Genomic DNA, 19,470 nt, shown 5'->3' with positions numbered 1-19,470 from the left:
GGTTACAAACCAGGACAATATAGGGTGATATTAACAACCTGCACATTGCACAGAGAGAGTTACATCCCTGATGGTTGAGCAGCTTTCGCTACCTGCGCTATGAAACACTCAGTTGCTGCTGGGCGCATCCTGGAAAGTTGGGTCCCTGTTGGGAGAAACTGGAGGTATTATTCACATCCCTGAAAGGCGAGCAACGAGTGAACAATCTAGGTCTTCTTCCCTCAGAGAGCCCCAATATTAAATGAATAGCACTTAATAAAGAGCTAATGCATAACATAAAAGCCACCTAAAAACCCCACATAACGTTAATGGCCCTCCCACACACAGCAGTCCCCACTAAACAGTGGTAAACAGACTGTAGTGTCCTATGTCTGTATAGAGTGTAATAGAATTGTATTATGATCATGTCCAGTGGTCAGGTCATGTTGGGGGTGTAGTGTCCTATGTCTGTATAGAGTGTAATAGAATTGTATTATGATCATGTCCAGTGGTCAGGTCATGTTGGGGGTGTAGTGTCCTATGTCTGTATACAGTGTAATAGAATTGTATTATGATCATGTCCAGTGGTCAGGTCATGTTGGGGTGTAGTGTCCTATGTCTGTATACAGTGTAATAGAATTGTATTATGATCATGTCCAGTGGTCAGGTCATGTTGGGGGTGTAGTGTCCTATGTCTGTATACAGTGTAATAGAATTGTATTATGATCATGTCCAGTGGTCAGGTCATGTTGGAGGTGTAGTGTCCTATGTCTGTATACAGTGTAATAGAATTGTATTATGATCATGTCCAGTGGTCAGGTCATGTTGGGGTGTAGTGTCCTATGTCTGTATACAGTGTAATAGAATTGTATTATGATCATGTCCAGTGGTCAGGACATGTTGGAGGTGTAGTGTCCTATGTCTGTATACAGTGTAATAGAATTGTATTATGATCATGTCCAGTGGTCAGGTCATGTTGGGGGTGTAGTGTCCTATGTCTGTATAGAGTGTAATAGAATTGTATTATGATCATGCCCAGTGGTCAGGTCATGTTGGAGGTGTAGTGTCCTATGTCTGTATAGAGTGTAATAGAATTGTATTATGATCATGTCCAGTGGTCAGGTCATGTTGGGGGTGTAGTGTCCTATGTCTGTATACAGTGTAATAGAATAGTATTATGATCATGTCCAGTGGTCAGGTCATGTTGGAGGTGTAGTGTCCTATGTCTGTATAGAGTGTAATAGAATTGTATTATGATCATGCCCAGTGGTCAGGTCATGTTGGAGGTGTAGTGTCCTATGTCTGTATACAGTGTAATAGAATTGTATTATGATCATGTCCAGTGGTCAGGACATGTTGGAGGTGTAGTGTCCTATGTCTGTATACAGTGTAATAGAATTGTATTATGATCATGTCCAGTGGTCAGGTCATGTTGGGGGTGTAGTGTCCTATGTCTGTATAGAGTGTAATAGAATTGTATTATGATCATGCCCAGTGGTCAGGTCATGTTGGAGGTGTAGTGTCCTATGTCTGTATAGAGTGTAATAGAATTGTATTATGATCATGTCCAGTGGTCAGGTCATGTTGGGGGTGTAGTGTCCTATGTCTGTATACAGTGTAATAGAATAGTATTATGATCATGTCCAGTGGTCAGGTCATGTTGGAGGTGTAGTGTCCTATGTCTGTATAGAGTGTAATAGAATTGTATTATGATCATGCCCAGTGGTCAGGTCATGTTAGAGGTGTAGTGTCCTATGTCTGTATAGAGTGTAATAGAATTGTATTATGATCATGTCCAGGGGTCAGGTCATGTTGGAGGTGTAGTGTCCTATGTCTGTATACAGTGTAATAGAATTGTATTATGATCATGTCCAGTGGTCAGGTCATGTTGGGGGTGTAGTGTCCTATGTCTGTATAGTGAGCTCTGCACACAAGACATAGGGGTATATTTGCTAAACTGCGGGTTTGAAAATGTGGGGATGTTGCCTATAGCAACCAATCCAATTCTAGTTCTCATTTATTTAGTACATTCTACAAAATGACAGCTAGAATCTGATTGGTTGCTATAGGCAACATCTCCACTTTTTCAAACCCGCAGTTTAGTCAATATACCCCATAGAGATCACAACTATCACACTAAATGTACATAAGTTAGTAGGTGGACATACATACATCTCGTGACATACACACTAGCACAAGCTATGAGTACACTACAAACACAGTAGTGAATACATTTCCGCCCACAAACAACAACCTACCAGAAAGTATCATCTGAATGAACCATGGACCTTCATGTGAATATTTCTTGTTAGAGTCTCATTCCTGTAAAAACAAAAAAAAAACAGAGCAAAATTACAAGAAACCTGCATTGTTACCACTTACCTTTACCTGTGGGACGTCAGGCTGATTTCTCTTCCATATATTTGCAACGCTGAGGTTACAAAACTCTCACCCCATTGCTACAAAGTGGGTGATCTTCATTGAGTTAATGGCTGGTACCACAGCAGACGTCTGTCAGTTATTAAATCCTAATGAATGAGTTTGTTCAGCTTCAGGATTCGCTGCTTTCACCCATTACAGGTGTCAGATGTTCCTCATCTCTCAGGAGCCTGCGAGGAGGAAACAAGACGATTAAGAAGGTCCCTAATATCTACGTGAGACTCTGATCAGCCACATAAATCTCTCATGTGATTAATTTTAAGATGGTGCATTATAAGATCAGACTTACTAAGGAGGTGTCTAAATATTTTCCCTTAATTCTTTCCAAGACGTGCCAAGCCAAGAATAGCGCCCAAATGTCACTGGGGGGGTGGCAGGTATCGGGTGACGGCTTAAGATTGTTTTCATTTATTTAATGTCACGGCCAGGAGGGAACAGAAGCCAACAAGTTGCAGATTGAATTTCAAGGAGATCTAAAACTGTCCGTCTCGCCTTCAAGACCAAGGACAAAGTCATCTTCACAGGATGTGTTTAGTTTCCTGGTAAGAGTTAGATGGGAGCGTCCTGCGGATCACACTATTAAGGGAAGTCGATGCTGCCAAGAGGCAGAAAATACAGGGTTTATACACAGCGAGATGCCCGTCCGAGCGGTGATATAGGATACATGCCATGCTGATCCCATCGATTGCCCCCCCAGTGCCACATAAGCAGCCACGTGCCGGGGGTCCACAATGTGACAGACCGCAGTAAATGTTTATACAGGAATTAAAGTCTCTGTAAACCTCTTAACGTTTCCTTTGATTGACAGGTTCTTGGTAGCAGATTAATGCTGATCATTTCAATAAAAATAACCCCTTTCGTTGATCTGTGCCAACCGTATTAAAATGTGTCAGTGGGTGCCACCTCTGTTCTTAATATGCACACCTGCGTCTGCCCTCGTCATTACATTTCATCAACTATTAGCATAGATGACAACTAATCAGCCCAATTTCCACATTTAAAGCAGTAATACTGAGCATCATTATCATACCCTATTTTAGAATTAAAATCTCCATTATTGACGATAATCAACACAAGCCTTATAGACGAATGACTCGGCTACTGAGCATTGTCATAATGTAATTTTACTGTATCTGGCAACACTGTGGCTACGCAAGAAGATAAATAATACAATAAATAAACAATGATAATTGTATAGACTCCATTTATTGAATAATAACACAGAAAACACACAACTGATACTAAGGGGTAAATGTATCAAGCTTAGAGTTTCCGGGGGAGATGTTGCCTATAGCAACCAATCAGATTCTAGCTGTCATTTTGTAGAATGTACTAAATAAATAACTAGAATCTGATTGGTTGCTATAGGCAACATCTGCAATTTCCAAGCCTGCAGGAAACTCTCAGCTTGATACATTGACCCCCTAGTTAGCTTCATTGTTTTGAAAAATAGGAACATTGTCAACAACAAACATTTCAGGGACAATTCCGGGGGGGGAATTAAGCAACCATTGATGCATGTTCAGGAAGACTGTGTGTCAATGGCGTCTTCAATGAACGTAGAACTATATAAAGATATATCCTTTGACATTGCTTTCACTGATTTTAAAATATCGTAAGCGTATCAGACAATTTTGTCCGTATGGTCCACACATTCATTCTGCAGACGCCCAGAACCGAACTATATGCCAAGGAGCGCAGCCGCGTCCAAGTCGTCTTGGAACGCACAGGCCACTTACTACACCGTACGATTTCATGGAAGTACTGAGGAGGGGAATGGGTGGATGCACGTAGTCAATGTACAGCGAGAACTATCCCCTGCAGCAACATCCAAGTCAACCTCTGGCGCCCACAGAAGTACGCTGGTTTTCTCATCTCTTGCCCCAGCTACAGGGCTAGTCTATGTCCGGAATATTAGTTATGACGGCTGTGTATGCATGCTATAACATGTGTTTGCAATCAGGAGTAACTGTAAAAACGTGTGTTATGTACAGTACACATTAAGAACAGCCTAATTAATAGAATAGGTTTTTTTTCCTCTGCGTTCTTTTGTGAGTTTATATTCCACATAGGTATTGTACGTACCCTGCAGTGTCTGGTCTAGTAGAACACAGCAGAACTATTCATCACCGCATGTATTTTCTGATCCGTTCCTGAATGACGTTGGGCGTATGGATATCGGACTTACGGGCGTTCTGGAACAAAAGTGCTTTGCGCTCAGTATGCGTGCCTTAATGGCCTTCAGAATGCAAATGTGTCAGTATCGGCACCTAAAAACACTCCTTGGTTTAAATATCCCCTTGTACTGTCTGTAGTTTGCAAAACAGTTGCTGTCCAGTGCTAGTCAGCACAAGGCAAAGTCCCGAATTCACACTTCAGACCTGGAAATAACGTGGACGCAGTGATAATAATCCAACAGGTGTGTGGTGCTCATTAGGACTATAATACATGGGCCTCATTCATCAAGGAATGCACAACAAACACATATGCTGGACATACGCTCGTCCGTATGCAACAAGGAGCAGATATGAAGATACGTCTGGTGATAAATACGGGTCTAGGTCCGCTCTGCTCTAACAGACAATACACTGCAGGATACATCCAATACTTAAGTGGGATATAAAGTCACAAAAGGACACACAGGAAATAAAATTAGTCAATGATTGTCATCTGTTAATAATATAGTCATAAAATAAAATACATTTATTAGGATTTAATTAATGTTTACCCTGCATAAAATGCATTTTTACAGTTGCTCCTAAATACAAACACATGTTATAGCTGTATACACAGCCGTCATAACTAGTAATCGGCACTTACACCCGACCTGTAGCTGGTGCAAGTGATGCGACAGAAAATCACGTACCTGAGAGATGCCCAAAGTTTGAATCGGACGCTGCTGCGTGCACTCCAGCTTGGCACGCCCTTGCACACTACAGTATAGAGCAGTATGGCAGTGTGCGTTCACTACTCTGCTATGACACATCACAACCAGCGCTCTATAGGGTAGATAGGTAAGAATGGGGGCACAATTATTTTGATAATAATAATGAATTATATAGACTATGGCGGAGGGGAGATTAGTAGTTTCTAGTAGAAGTTACCCTTTAAGAAATGCAGCTACAATGTAGTTCTCTTCAATTCTCCAGTAAATACCAAAATTAAGGTCGCATTAGCTTAAATCATACTACTGTATTACAAAAAATGGATACCTGTGTAAATTTCCTATCATTCATCTGCCGCCCGCCTCTGTCTCTTTGCAACCCAATTCTGTACACATTGTAATTGTTGAAATGCATTTATTTAAGATTTTACAGAAAAAAATAACTAAACCATTGACCTCCATGGTGACAACTGTTCCTTATTGCTATATGGTGCCCGGCTTCTGTGTCTTATAAGTGTACAAGGGGGTCCCACTTTTTTTTTAATGTTTTTTTAAGGTATTATTTTGTAAACTGGTTATATATTCCATGTTGGACATGAATCAAATGCAGCTAATTATTTCCTGTTGCAAGGGGGGCGAGGGTCTAGTTTCTTTTCCAATTTCGTCAAACCTGGGGCCTGATTCATTAAGGATCTTAACTTAAGAAGCTTCTTATTTCAGTCTCCTGGACAAAACCATGTTACAATGCAAGGGGTGCAAATTAGTATTGTGTTTTGCACATAAGTTAAATACTGACTGTTTTTTCATGTAGAACACAAATATCAACTTTAAATTTCAGTGTACAAATAAACTATCAAGTATTTGTGTGTGACATGAAAAAACAGTCAGCATTTAACTTATGTGCAAAACACAATACTAATTTGCACCCCTTGCATTGTAACATGGTTTTGTCCAGGAGACTGAAATAAGAAGGATCTTAAGTTAAGATCTTTAATGAATCAGGCCCCTGGAGTCTTCCTGCCCTGCATATTTGTATTATAAGTTTGTACTTATACAAAGTAGTCAGGTTGGAAGGATTAGGTGTTGAGATAACACTGTGATATTGGAGGTTAACAATAAGATATTGTTTTGATGACACGTAATATATTTGGACAGGACCAACAAGTGTAGTTAACGGACACGTTGCCCACACTGTCTCCGGCAGTGGCTTGTGGGTACATTTGGAGGAGTCTCCCCAGGGCTAAGTTCCACCTTTTGTATTTCTTATGAGTTCTCTCTAATCTCTACACTGAAGTGCGAATTCTGTCCCTTAAATCTTCAAGGGGTGCTCCTATGTCCACTTTCCAAGCTGGCTCTTGAGCCTCAAGCATTTGACATCTCCTGGACCAGAATGTGTTGTATAAATTGGAGATTGCACCTTGTTTGTTGGGCCCTCTATCCGTGAGAGGTTCCTTCACGGAACGGCTTAGAGACCTGTGTGGATGAAGTGTCGTATTCGGAGGCACCGACGGAACTTTGTGTTAGGGTTGAGAACGTCTCTCAAACTTCTGCAAATGATAACGGGTCAGAGCCGCCTATAATATGATGAAAACGACCCTAATATATATGTGTCTGTGTGTGTGTATGTGTGTGTGTGTGTGTGTTAGGGAATTTAGACTGTAAACTCCAATGGGGGCAGGGACTGATGTGAGTGAGTTCTCTGTACAGCGCTGCGGAATCAGTGGCGTTATATAAATAAATGGTGATGATGATGAGGGTGTCTTCAGAGAAGGACGAACCGTAATCCCTCACCCGTGACAGACTCCTCCAGACAATATTGCTTTCTTTAAACCTCTTTTTTTGTTGTTGTTCAGTTTATTACAGCTTGTTTGGACATTGCTAATAACCCGGCTCGGTAGTCTAACTTGTAGAGTCTGATATAAGTATAGGACTCTTGGAAGTAAATCCATTTTTATTACATTAATTCCACCTACCCAGGATATGTGATGCTTCGCACAATCTGATACATCCTGAACAATTTCGTAAGTAGGTAATGTTGGATAATTTGCTTTATAGAGTTGCACATAGTATTTGACTATGTTGACCCCTAGTTATTTTATAAAGTCTGGTTTGTACTGTAAATCAATAAGAGAGACCTCTTTCCATTGTAACAACGGCCTTTCCAGTTTCGGGGGCGCAGGTTGAAAAACTATGTATAATAAACTTCCTTCCCCTTCTCCTTTAAATACCCTACCTTGTCCAGCCACCTATCTCGCCCCCCTCCTTTCCCTGAGTGGCTACCTGCACTGCGATTCCTTGTCTCAGTACAAGGTACCCTAATGATCCCTACATTGTCTGTGCCCTCGGTGGTCTAATGCAATAATGCTGAGGAATCAGATGCAATGTATTTGTGTCTCCTCATCTTTTGCACAATCTGCCATGTATATTTGCATACAAGTTATATAAACTACAAGCGAGAAATATTCACACTGTAATGATCATTAAATCTTCCAATAAACATTAAGATAAACTTTATTATCACACTAAATTTAGCATTTTTACTGCATTACCTGCATTTTGTTCACTGCCCCAACAATGACTTTTACTGCCTTACTAAAAGACTATTTGCATCATGGGCTTAATCATAGTTGTAAACCTAGCCTATAGTTTATCGATTAATAGTGTATCACAGGCACAGTGACCGTGCAGAGAATCAGGAAGCATCATTAGGGTAGAAATCACAATGTTTATATGTTTATAAATGTATTGTTCTGTATTATTGGTCAGTTTGAGCCCATCCAGTCTGTCTCCAGGCTGCAGGCAGTCTATCAGTAATCTCCTTGAGACGTCTTACAGCATGCCTTTACCATATCTGACAGGCGTGCGCTCCAAGAATGTAGTCACAAATGTTTCTTTTCTTGTATTCACACACCAAGTGAGAAAGTCGAGATATTAATAGCTATTATAGCCAGTAAAAATAACAATCCCTTGAAATGACAATGCACCGCCTTCAAACATACACTTTCCATACATAGAAAAATAACTGCAATACTTTGTATCCACCTTTTAATATAAAAGGATCTCTCTGTCTCCAGACTGGCAAGGAGGCAAAGCAGACCCGGTAAGTTCTGCCACCTTATAAACCGTGTTTAAAGAGAGGATTATTATCCAGCTGTTTAAATTTTATTTTTTTTCCCCAGATGTTTGCTATAAAGGAAAAATAACTTTTGTTGCACAACTAACCCAGCATTTATCCAGAATATATCTATAGTGGTGAAAAAACGGCCAAGAATTGGCCGTTGAATTTTAAACACTGTATTTTGACAAAGGGCTACAGAGCTGACTGTCATGTACGGTATCGTCACGTGTATTCTGTGACGCCAAGACATGGCAGGATTTTCCTAGATCCATTGGGACCCTGCAAGCTGATTTTTGCCTTAGTATTATTATACTATCCAGTATATTAATATATACCGTGGGTTCTGAGTGATCTCTCTGGCCCCCTTAATTTTTAACCGTGACCCTACTTGGGATAACCGCAACATAAGAAGCATTCAGTACATTGAGTACAATTTTTTTTTCCCATAAAAAACACTTTTTATTTTATTTTAATTTTTTTGCATAGAGAGGGAGTGGAGATGGATGAGATAGAGGGAAAAATAAAGGGGGGGGGGGTACAAAAAAAAGGGGGGGGGTAGGTTCGACAATGCAGATGCATTACAGCCAGTGATACAAATTGAGTGTCTAAACATTAAGTGTAATAAGTTATATAACAAACTTAATTTGGGCAAGTCCTATATAGAGACACTCTGATGGGGGAGGGGTGATATTGGGGTCAGGTTTTGTGAAATGACGGGGGAGAAAATGGGGGAGTATGAAGAAGGGGACAGGAGATTAGGGAGGGGTCACCTCTGTAGATTGAATTGGGGGGGGAGTTTCCAGGCTGGGGTGGTGCATAGGAGTGAGGTGAAACATTTAGTACAATTTCTGCCTATTGACATCTTACATACAACTATAATTAATTACCAGTAATTCATAATTATTGTGACTTTTCTTGAATAGTTCTGTGGCAATGAACAAGATTTATAGAGAAATAATGACATTGCGCTGTGGCTTCTCTTATAGCTCGGAGTGGAACTTCGTTATTTGAAGACCATCAGAAAAAGGTCGGGAAACATTGGATGCTGTGTCGTCATAATAGTTTATTCACGCTGCTCGGACACGGAAATAGATTCTGTAGATCCTGTAGACAAAACAACAGATTTAATTAGCAAACTGATCATCTGCTGGGATTTAGATTCTGGCAAATGATATATGAAAATAATAACACACTTAATGCTTCCACGTTTTCTTTTTAGAAGGTTTGATAAATCTGCCCCTTAATCTTTACTAATACTGCTCTAGAACAGCCTCACATAACGGGGCATCAACCAGTCCAGTAATATTGTGACAGCGCTTGTAATTTCCTTCCCATTAATCTCTGATCTACAAAAGGTCTGCAGACGTTTTGTTACTTAGTCCTAATATGTATGTTGCTATTAAGTTATTTATTTTGCAATGCGGAAAATACAATTCCTCTCTCTCAGAGTGAGCTGCAGCCATGGGAGACCAGGAAATGTCAGTTTTCGGGGAGGCCGCCCCCTACCTGCGGAAATCTGAGAAAGAAAGATTGGAGGCCCAGAACAAGCCGTTTGATGCCAAGAGTTCGTGCTTTGTGCACGACGACAAGGAGCTTTACGTGAAAGCCACAATCATTTCACGCGAAGGGGGCAAAGTGACCGCAAAGACGGATGATGGGAAGGTAAGAAGCGGAAATGGATCCCTAGTGTACTCACCATTGCTTGGGTACTGACCACCCTTAGGGTACTCACCATCCCTAGTGTACTCACCATCCTTAGGGTACTCACCATCCTTAGTCTACTCACTATTCCTAGGATACACACCATCCTTAGGGTACTCACCATTTCTAGGGTACTCACCATCCTTAGGGTACTCACCATTTCTAGGGTACTCACCATCCTTAGTCTACTCACCATCCCTAGTGTACTCACCATCCTTAATCTACTCACCATTCCTAGGGTACTTACCATCCTCAGGGTACTCACCATCCCTAGTGTACTCACTATTCTTAGAGTACTCACCATCCTTAATCTACCCACCATTCCTTGGTCTACTCACCATCCTTATGGTACTCACTATTCCTAGGGTACTCACCATCCTATGTCTACTCACCATTCCTAGGGTACTCACCATTCCTAGGGTACTCACCATCCCTAGGGTACTCACCATCCTTAGGGTACTCACCAACCTTAGGGTACTCACCAACCTTAGGGTACTCACCATCCTTAGGGTACTCACCATGTGTAAGATAAATCTTCTCCACTGAATATCGTCTCTTTCTCTTTCAGACTGTAACAGTTAAGGAAGAACAAGTCAACCCCCAAAATCCTCCCAAGTTCGATAAAATTGAAGACATGGCGATGCTGACTCACCTGAACGAGGCCTCCGTGCTGTTTAACCTCAAAGAGCGTTACGCAGCCTGGATGATCTACGTAAGACTCCTTTCCTTCAAGCTAAGATACTCTACCCTAGTGGGATAGCAGCAATCCATACACGTAGTGTCATATCCATGCTGGTTACAGGACACTACATTTATTGATCCAGGTCAGATCATTGGGCCGTGGGATGGACTATTATACAAAAAAAAAAAGCATTCGGGGTCAACATCTGAATTATTATTTTTTTCTGACCAAACACCTGTTCTAAATGCAGGATTCCCTCTCCTCCAAAACATACCACATTTTTTTAAAAAAACAACTTTTTAGTTTTCTTCATGGCCCAACACGACGAGGGACACTGATAAGAAGAAAAATAGGGACAGAAGAGAGAGAAAGAAGGGGGCAGTTGAAGAACCAATTTCGGTGTTACACATAGAACTGGCCACAAACTTACTATTACTTTCTTTTTACTCCAGACCTACTCTGGCCTGTTCTGTGTGACTGTGAACCCCTACAAGTGGCTGCCAGTGTACAACCCCGAAGTGGTTGGGGGGTACAGGGGCAAGAAGCGTATGGAAGCCCCACCACACATCTTCTCCATCTCTGATAACGCCTATCAGTTTATGTTAACAGGTAAGATCTTCTAGCTCTACATTAGTAATTAGCCATATATCATTTTCTATGTCTCTCGCCTTAATCCTATAATACTGATGTACTAAACAGGAGGTTGTTTTTTTAAATAAGGATTTCCCATACTCTAATAGTAGAATATAGTAGCACAACTCTTGTAGTAACTTAGAGTCAATATTTCCTATATTTAGTGAATGTTTCTGGCCTCCTTCTGTGCTTTCCAGCCATGTCTATATATCATCAGGCAGAGATACAACACAGAACTGCTTCCTCCTGGATGCAGTTGGACCCGACGCAGAGCACAGCGGAGATGTGCAGCATCCCAGGGGCAATGGAAGTTAACAACTCGGCCTGATTATATAAAAGACCTTGCTGGAAAGCACAAAGGCCAGCTAGGGAGGTTTTCTTTTTAGATGTTATTTAAGCTGCGCACAGACAAGAACAGAAATCACTCAATGTATCTTCTATTTTGTAGATCGTGAAAACCAGTCTATCCTGATTACGTAAGTTGCTTAACGACTTATGAAACGTTAGCTCTTGTGTTTGGGGAGAACTATAAGCCCCCCCTGATTTCTGTGTCTCGTTCACATTAGCGGAGAATCCGGAGCAGGGAAGACTGTGAATACCAAGCGTGTCATCCAGTACTTTGCAACAATTGCAGCTATTGGGGACCCACACAAGAAAAAAGATTCTGGTAACAAACTGCAGGTAAACCGTCCCTACAAATCCGATAATCACTAATAAAAAAAATTGATTGCATTACAATACAGACGTCAGTCTGCACAGTCTAAATGTTTGTGCCTGTACGAAAAGACACCATCCTGTAATGACCGACTTGTATGTTTTTCGGATCCCAGGGAACACTGGAAGATCAAATCATCCAGGCTAACCCTCTACTAGAGGCCTTTGGTAACGCCAAAACCGTGAGAAATGACAACTCCTCCCGTTTTGTAAGCGAAACAATCATTTCTAAAAACGTACATGCCCAATGTCAATGATCTATGTTTTATTGAATTCCTATGTTTGCAATCTTTAGGGCAAGTTCATCAGAATCCATTTCGGGACCACAGGAAAACTATCTTCCGCAGATATCGAGACTTGTAAGATTGAACAGATAAATGAATTTATCTTTCTTTCTATCAGTTTTTGCTTCTCGTCTGTAATATCTACAATTTCTCAATGACAGACCTGCTGGAAAAATCCAGAGTAACATTCCAGCTTTCGGCGGAGAGAAGCTACCACATCTTCTACCAGATCTTGACAAACAAAAAACCAGAGATCGTTGGTAATTTGTCTGAAATTATTTGTAAAATTATATTTTGGGGCTGGCTATGTTCTGCCGTCTCACTCGGCTTTGGACCTTCTGTTATCCTCCATCTCCAGACATGCTTCTCGTCACTACAAATCCATACGACTACCCCTTCACCAGCCAGGGTGAAATTTCCGTGAAGAGCATCGATGATGAAGAGGAGTTGTTGGCTACAGATGTACGGAGTAAAAAGTTGTTTCTGCTAAGAACCAACCTAAACATTGAGTGTGAAGTAACACATGTCCTTGTATCTGCAGCAAGCCATTGACATCCTGGGCTTCTCACCGGAGGAAAAGGTTGGCATCTACAAGATGACGGGAGCCGTCATGCACCACGGCAACATGAAATTCAAGCAAAAACAGCGTGAGGAACAGGCTGAGCCCGATAACACAGAAGGTAAGTCAAACTTCATGCCTACAAATCTACATGGAAGCCATTGCCCAGTGCCTCAAAAAAAAAAATACCAGCCTGACATACCTATCATCACTAACCAAGTAGCGTTGATAGTTCTCGACTAGGTTTTTCAGGCAGTAAATTTTTTGTACACTTGCTTTGCAGCTGCTGATAAAATCGGCTACTTGATGGGTCTGAACCCAGCCGACCTGTTAAAGGCTTTATGCTACCCCAGGGTCAAGGTTGGCAATGAATATGTCACCAAGGGGCAAACCGTTCAACAGGTAATATATTTTGAATATAATGAGCTGTGGATTTTCTTTCCTCTAGAAAGTGTTGATAGGAAATGAAGTAACCAGATGTCATTCTCCGTAGGTCTATAACGCCATCGGTGCCCTCAGCAAGTCCATTTATGAGAAACTGTTCTTGTGGATGGTCATCCGTATCAACCAACAGTTGGAAACCAAGCTGCCCAGACAGTACTTCATTGGTGTGCTGGATATTGCTGGGTTTGAGATCTTTGATGTAAGCTGAAAGTTGATTATGGCGGGCAGAAGCCTTTATATTATCTATGCAATGCACATTCACAAGCTTTCTATTCTCTACTCTAGTACAACAGTCTGGAGCAACTCTGCATTAACTTCACCAATGAGAAGCTGCAACAATTCTTCAACCACCACATGTTTGTCCTGGAACAAGAGGAGTACAAGAAGGAAGGAATTGATTGGGAGTTCATTGACTTTGGAATGGATCTGGCTGCCTGTATTGAGCTTATTGAGAAGGTGGGTATTGGTTTTATATATTATTTGCTCATAAGCTCCAACGGATCCGAGTTTTGTGACCTATTGCCTTGTACTCACAGCCGATGGGTATCTTCTCCATCCTGGAAGAAGAGTGCATGTTCCCCAAAGCTACCGACACTTCCTTCAAGAACAAGCTCTACGACCAACATCTGGGCAAGTGCAAGAACTTCGAGAAGCCGAAGCCTTGTAAAGGAAAGGCTGAAGCTCATTTCTCCTTGGTACATTACGCTGGTACTGTGGATTACAACATCACCGGCTGGTTGGACAAGAACAAGGACCCACTGAACGAGACTGTTATTGGGCTCTACCAGAAATCTCCAGTGAAGCTCTTGGCCTTCCTGTACTCTTCCTACGCTGCAGCTGATGGTAGGTCTTCTGCGAAAAATATACCTAGGCATATAGCACATAGCTAAATATACATGTAGCATTTTACAGTTCCATGCAATTAGCTTAAATATTAAAATGTTCTTTTCAGCTCCTGATTCTGGAGCCAAAGGAAAGAAGAAGAAGGGGTCATCTTTCCAGACAGTCTCTGCCCTGTTTAGAGTAAGCTCCTTTGGTGTGACGATGCTACACTATGCTGTTCTTACAAGACTTAGTTCTATAGTCTGAAATTCTTTTATCACATTGCTTTGTTCTTTGACCGGTTACCACGCAATTTCCATGTAATAGGGTTCCACCATGGTTGGCAATGATGGCGATAGGGTTCCACCATGGTTGGCAACGATGGCGATAGGGTTCCACCATGGTTGGCAACGATGGCGATAGGGTTCCACCATGGTTGTCAACAATGGTTCCACTATGTACGTGACCCCTGTTTGTGACTCAGAATAACAGTAACAAGTACATTTACATTCCTCCGTAGGAAAATCTCAACAAGCTTATGACCAACCTGAGGAGCACTCACCCTCACTTTGTGCGTTGTCTGATTCCAAACGAGACAAAAACTCCAGGTGATGTCCATGATATACTGCAATACGCCGCAAATTATGGTCTAACGTTTAGTATTTGCTTTTAACATCTTGTATCACTGTCACCCAGGCATCATGGAGAACCATCTGATCATCCACCAGCTGAGATGTAACGGTGTGTTGGAAGGTATCAGAATCTGCAGGAAGGGATTCCCCAGCAGAATCCTCTACGGTGACTTCAAGCAACGGTAAACAGCTGTCAATGAAATTTTAGCCAAAACATACCCCTAAAATATAACCAAGTCTTACTCAGAATGTACGTTCATTTTGCAACTAAGGTACAAGTTACTGAATGCCAGCGCAATCCCAGCGGGGGAGTTTATTGACAGTAAGAAGGCCTCCGAGAAACTCCTGGGCTCCATTGATATTGATCATACCCAATACAGATTTGGGCACACAAAGGTATGAGCAGAAGACATTAGTTGAATGAGAGGGTCCAATGACTCCAGCTGAAGTACATCAACTAAAAAGTTTCTTCCCTACAGGTCTTCTTTAAAGCTGGTCTTTTGGGTGTTCTAGAAGAGATGAGAGACGAGAAGTTGGCCCAACTCATCACACGTACTCAAGCTCGGTGCAGAGGCTACTTGATGAGAATCGAGTTCAAGAAGATGGTGGAGAGACGGTAATGAGGATGTGACAATTGGTAGTAGGCGAACATGATCACACAGGAAGTGATATTAAATAGAACTATCGGTTATATTGTATTTCAAACAGAGATGCTATCTTCGTCATCCAGTATAATGTCCGGTCATTCATGAACGTCAAGCACTGGCCATGGATGAAGTTGTACTTTAAGATTAAACCTCTTCTAAAGAGCGCCGAGACTGAGAAGGAGATGGCCAACATGAAAGAGGAGTTCGAGAAGACCAAGGAATCACTGAAAAAGTCAGATGCAAGAAGGAAAGAATTGGAGGAGAAAATGGTTAGTCTGCTGCAAGAAAAGAACGACCTGCTGCTACAAGTGCAATCGGTAAGATGGGCAAAAACACGCAAAATCTAATATTTACATTTAAAATAAAAACCAGCTATTTTCAAACGCAATACTTGCTTTTCATTTTCAAATAGGAAGGGGAAAGCCTGATTGATGCAGAGGAGAGGTGTGAGGGTCTGATAAAAAATAAAATTAATTTGGAAGCCAAGATCAAGGAACTCACAGAAAGACTTGAAGATGAGGAGGAAAGCAACGCCGAGTTAACGGCCAAGAAGAGGAAACTGGAAGATGAGTGCTCCGAGTTGAAGAAAGACATCGATGACTTGGAACTTACCTTGGCCAAAGTCGAGAAGGAAAAGCATGCCACAGAAAACAAGGTGGGAGACATTTATGGTGCCTTCCGACTAATGCACCGTTACCTTACAAACAGCAAAATAAATTTGCTAAACTTCTTTATTGTTTAGGTTAAAAACCTTACTGAGGAAATGGCAGGACTGGATGAGAGCATCGCAAAGCTTTCCAAAGAAAAGAAAGCTCTCCAAGAGGCTCACCAACAAACTCTAGATGATCTACAGGCAGAGGAGGACAAAGTCAACACTCTATCTAAAGCTAAAACCAAGCTGGAACAACAAGTGGACGATGTGAGTCCAGATAGTATTAATTTGTTTGGACATTGACAATCAACTCATTAACAGTTATGCTAAGTTTGTATCTAATTTTGTGTCCAATCAGCTGGAAGGTTCCCTGGAACAAGAGAAGAAACTTCGTCTTGACCTTGAAAGAGCCAAACGAAAACTTGAAGGTGATCTGAAGCTTTCTCAAGAAACAGTTATGGATCTTGAAAATGAGAAACAGCAAGCTGAGGACAAAATAAAGAAGTTAGTGATGATCCTCTATATGGTTTACTAGAACATATTGCCTTGTAAATCAATTTATTGACAATTACCTAATGTGCAATTATAGGAAGGACTTTGAATTAAGCCAACTGCAAGGAAAGATTGAGGATGAGCAATCCCTGGGGTCTCAACTGCAGAAAAAGATCAAGGAACTGCAGGTATAGTCATAGAGATCAGAGGCAAGAATATTGCTTCTGATAATAAATCAAACTGTGTTAATAATTACTAAATGTTCTTTATCAGGCCCGTATTGAAGAACTCGAGGAGGAGATAGAAGCTGAGCGTGCCACTCGTGCCAAGATTGAAAAGCAGAGAGCAGACCTCTCCAGGGAACTTGAGGAGATCAGTGAAAGGCTTGAAGAAGCCGGAGGTGCCACCTCAGCACAGATTGAATTGAACAAGAAACGGGAGGCAGAGTTCCAGAAACTGAGACGAGACCTGGAAGAGGCCACCCTTCAAAATGAAGCTGTGTCGGCCACCCTGCGCAAGAAGCACGCCGACAGTGTCGCTGAGCTCGGGGAACAGATTGATAATCTCCAGAGAGTTAAGCAGAAGCTGGAGAAAGAGAAGAGTGAGTTCAAGATGGAAATCGATGACCTGGCCAGCAACTTGGAGACTGTCTCAAAATCAAAGGTATGAGAAGCATCATAGGAACAGCAAGTATACATTTCTTCTGTAATAACTGAAACCAACCTGATAATTTTGTTATCTATCCTTGAAGGCCAACCTTGAAAAAGTGAGCCGTGTTCTTGAAGACCAGGTCAGTGAGTTTAAGACTAAGGACGATGAGCACCAACGCCTCATCAACGAACTCTCAACCCAAAGGGCCCGGTTCCAGACCGAAAATGGTACTTAAAATAATCTATAAAATAGAAAGCCTATTTTTAAACATAAAAGATTACAGTGAGACGAGAGATCATCTTGATCTACGATATGATCCAGTACAATTTCCTATTACAGTACAGGATTATAGAGTAGATTGACTAAGATAAGTTCTAATAAACCAGGCTTAAAAAATAGGATACCAACGTAAAAAACAATAACTAAATATGATGATGTCTCCAAGGTGAACTGTCCCGTCAACTTGAAGAAAAGGAATCTCTGATTTCCCAACTGACCAGAGGAAAACAAGCTTTCAACCAGCAAACTGAAGAACTAAGGAGAATGTTGGAGGAAGAAACCAAGGTATATGAAATACAACATGGCCTTAAATTAAGTAAACCATATCTAAGTCCATTTTGGTAACCACCTTATAAAGCATCTTGACTCTAAGTCTTCAGTGAACTAGTCACCTTCTGTTGATATTTACGTCTAGTGACTTTTATATTGCTGTATTCTATATTGCAGTTAGAGCTTAGTAAATGAATACATACTTTGCATTAACAGGCCAAGAACGCTCTTGCTCACGCCTTGCAATCATCGCGCCATGACTGCGATTTGCTCCGTGAGCAATATGAGGAGGAACAGGAAGCAAAGGCCGAGTTTCAGAGGGCTTTGTCCAAGGCAAACGGTGAAGTCGCCCAATGGAGAACCAAGTATGAAACCGATGCCATTCAGCGAACAGAAGAGCTGGAAGAGGCCAAGTATGTGCTTAAAACATAGGTTACATAGTCGCTAAAAAAGAGATTCTTGTAATTACTAACTTTCCAACTATTCACCTGTAGGAAGAAGCTTGCTCAGCGTCTCCAGGAAGCCGAGGAACAAGTGGAGGCCGTGAATTCCAAATGTGCCTCCCTAGAAAAGACCAAACAGAGGCTTCAGGCTGAAGTTGAGGATCTGATGGTTGACGTTGAGAGAGCGAATAGCGCAGCCGCCGCTCTTGATAAGAAGCAGAGGAACTTCGATAAGGTACGACCAGTTATTACATGAGATATTCAGACTCTGTTTGCTTTCCATACTGTTGATATTCAGATAAAATCTACATCATACAACTGTAAATGAACAGGTTCTGGCAGACTGGAAACAAAAGTACGAAGAGGGTCAGTCTGAGCTGGAGGCAGCTCAAAAGGAAGCCCGAACTCTGAGCACCGAGATCTTCAAGATGAAGAACGCTTATGAGGAGGCTTTGGACCACCTGGAAACGCTGAAACGGGAAAATAAGAACTTGCAACGTAAGATTGGAAAACTACAATCAGAAGCTTCTGTACTTTATTGTTGAACTTGTAAATATTAGAAATTAACCACATTATCTATCCTTAATCAGAGGAGATCTCAGATCTAACTGAACAGATTGGAGAGATCGGAAAAACTGTACACGAATTAGAGAAGGCCAAAAAGCTGGTGGAACAGGAAAAGACAGAACTACAAGCAGCTTTGGAGGAAGCTGAGGTATAAAGGCATTTTATGTAGACAACACACAACTGTACTATTCGTATAACAATTGTTTACTAACTGTGTCTTTCTTAAATAGGGATCTTTGGAACATGAAGAGTCCAAGATCCTTCGCCTCCAGCTTGAGTTGAACCAGGTGAAATCTGAGGTGGACAGAAAAATTGCAGAAAAAGATGAGGAGCTTGAACAGCTTAAGAGGAACAGTCAGAGAGTTATCGACACCATGCAGACCACATTAGATGCTGAGATCAGGAGCAGGAACGATGCCCTGAGACTGAAGAAAAAGATGGAAGGAGACTTGAATGAGATGGAGATTCAGCTGAGCCACGCCAACCGTCAAGCTGTTGAGACACAGAAACAGCTCAGAAACGTGCAAGCGCAACTCAAGGTGATAAGGACATAAGATAATAATAGAAAATTATTATTA

General features: G+C 41.5%; 1 protein-coding gene across 1 annotated transcript in view; it reads left to right on the top strand.

Annotated features, from left to right (window-relative positions):
• The first annotated feature begins 12,794 nt into the window (after positions 1 to 12,794).
• Positions 12,795 to 19,470, top strand: part of LOC142101904 (myosin-4-like) — a 30,971-nt gene continuing 24,295 nt past the window's right edge. Inside the window, exons 1-24 of the mRNA XM_075186335.1 lie at positions 12,795 to 12,896; positions 12,976 to 13,114; positions 13,277 to 13,395; positions 13,487 to 13,636; positions 13,723 to 13,893; positions 13,974 to 14,280; positions 14,390 to 14,460; positions 14,780 to 14,867; positions 14,956 to 15,073; positions 15,164 to 15,287; positions 15,371 to 15,507; positions 15,600 to 15,855; positions 15,951 to 16,193; positions 16,281 to 16,457; positions 16,549 to 16,694; positions 16,780 to 16,870; positions 16,956 to 17,345; positions 17,434 to 17,560; positions 17,779 to 17,897; positions 18,099 to 18,295; positions 18,377 to 18,560; positions 18,658 to 18,823; positions 18,916 to 19,040; positions 19,123 to 19,431. Coding sequence (XP_075042436.1) covers positions 12,795 to 12,896; positions 12,976 to 13,114; positions 13,277 to 13,395; positions 13,487 to 13,636; positions 13,723 to 13,893; positions 13,974 to 14,280; positions 14,390 to 14,460; positions 14,780 to 14,867; positions 14,956 to 15,073; positions 15,164 to 15,287; positions 15,371 to 15,507; positions 15,600 to 15,855; positions 15,951 to 16,193; positions 16,281 to 16,457; positions 16,549 to 16,694; positions 16,780 to 16,870; positions 16,956 to 17,345; positions 17,434 to 17,560; positions 17,779 to 17,897; positions 18,099 to 18,295; positions 18,377 to 18,560; positions 18,658 to 18,823; positions 18,916 to 19,040; positions 19,123 to 19,431 — 4,056 coding nt within the window. The remainder of the gene's footprint in view (positions 12,897 to 12,975; positions 13,115 to 13,276; positions 13,396 to 13,486; positions 13,637 to 13,722; positions 13,894 to 13,973; positions 14,281 to 14,389; positions 14,461 to 14,779; positions 14,868 to 14,955; positions 15,074 to 15,163; positions 15,288 to 15,370; positions 15,508 to 15,599; positions 15,856 to 15,950; positions 16,194 to 16,280; positions 16,458 to 16,548; positions 16,695 to 16,779; positions 16,871 to 16,955; positions 17,346 to 17,433; positions 17,561 to 17,778; positions 17,898 to 18,098; positions 18,296 to 18,376; positions 18,561 to 18,657; positions 18,824 to 18,915; positions 19,041 to 19,122; positions 19,432 to 19,470) is intronic.

Source organism: Mixophyes fleayi, chromosome 9 (assembly GCF_038048845.1).
Source record: "Mixophyes fleayi isolate aMixFle1 chromosome 9, aMixFle1.hap1, whole genome shotgun sequence".
Lineage (NCBI taxonomy): Eukaryota > Metazoa > Chordata > Amphibia > Anura > Limnodynastidae > Mixophyes > Mixophyes fleayi.
The sequence above is the reverse complement of the archived record's forward strand: the minus strand, read 5'-3'. Positions and strand labels throughout refer to the sequence as shown.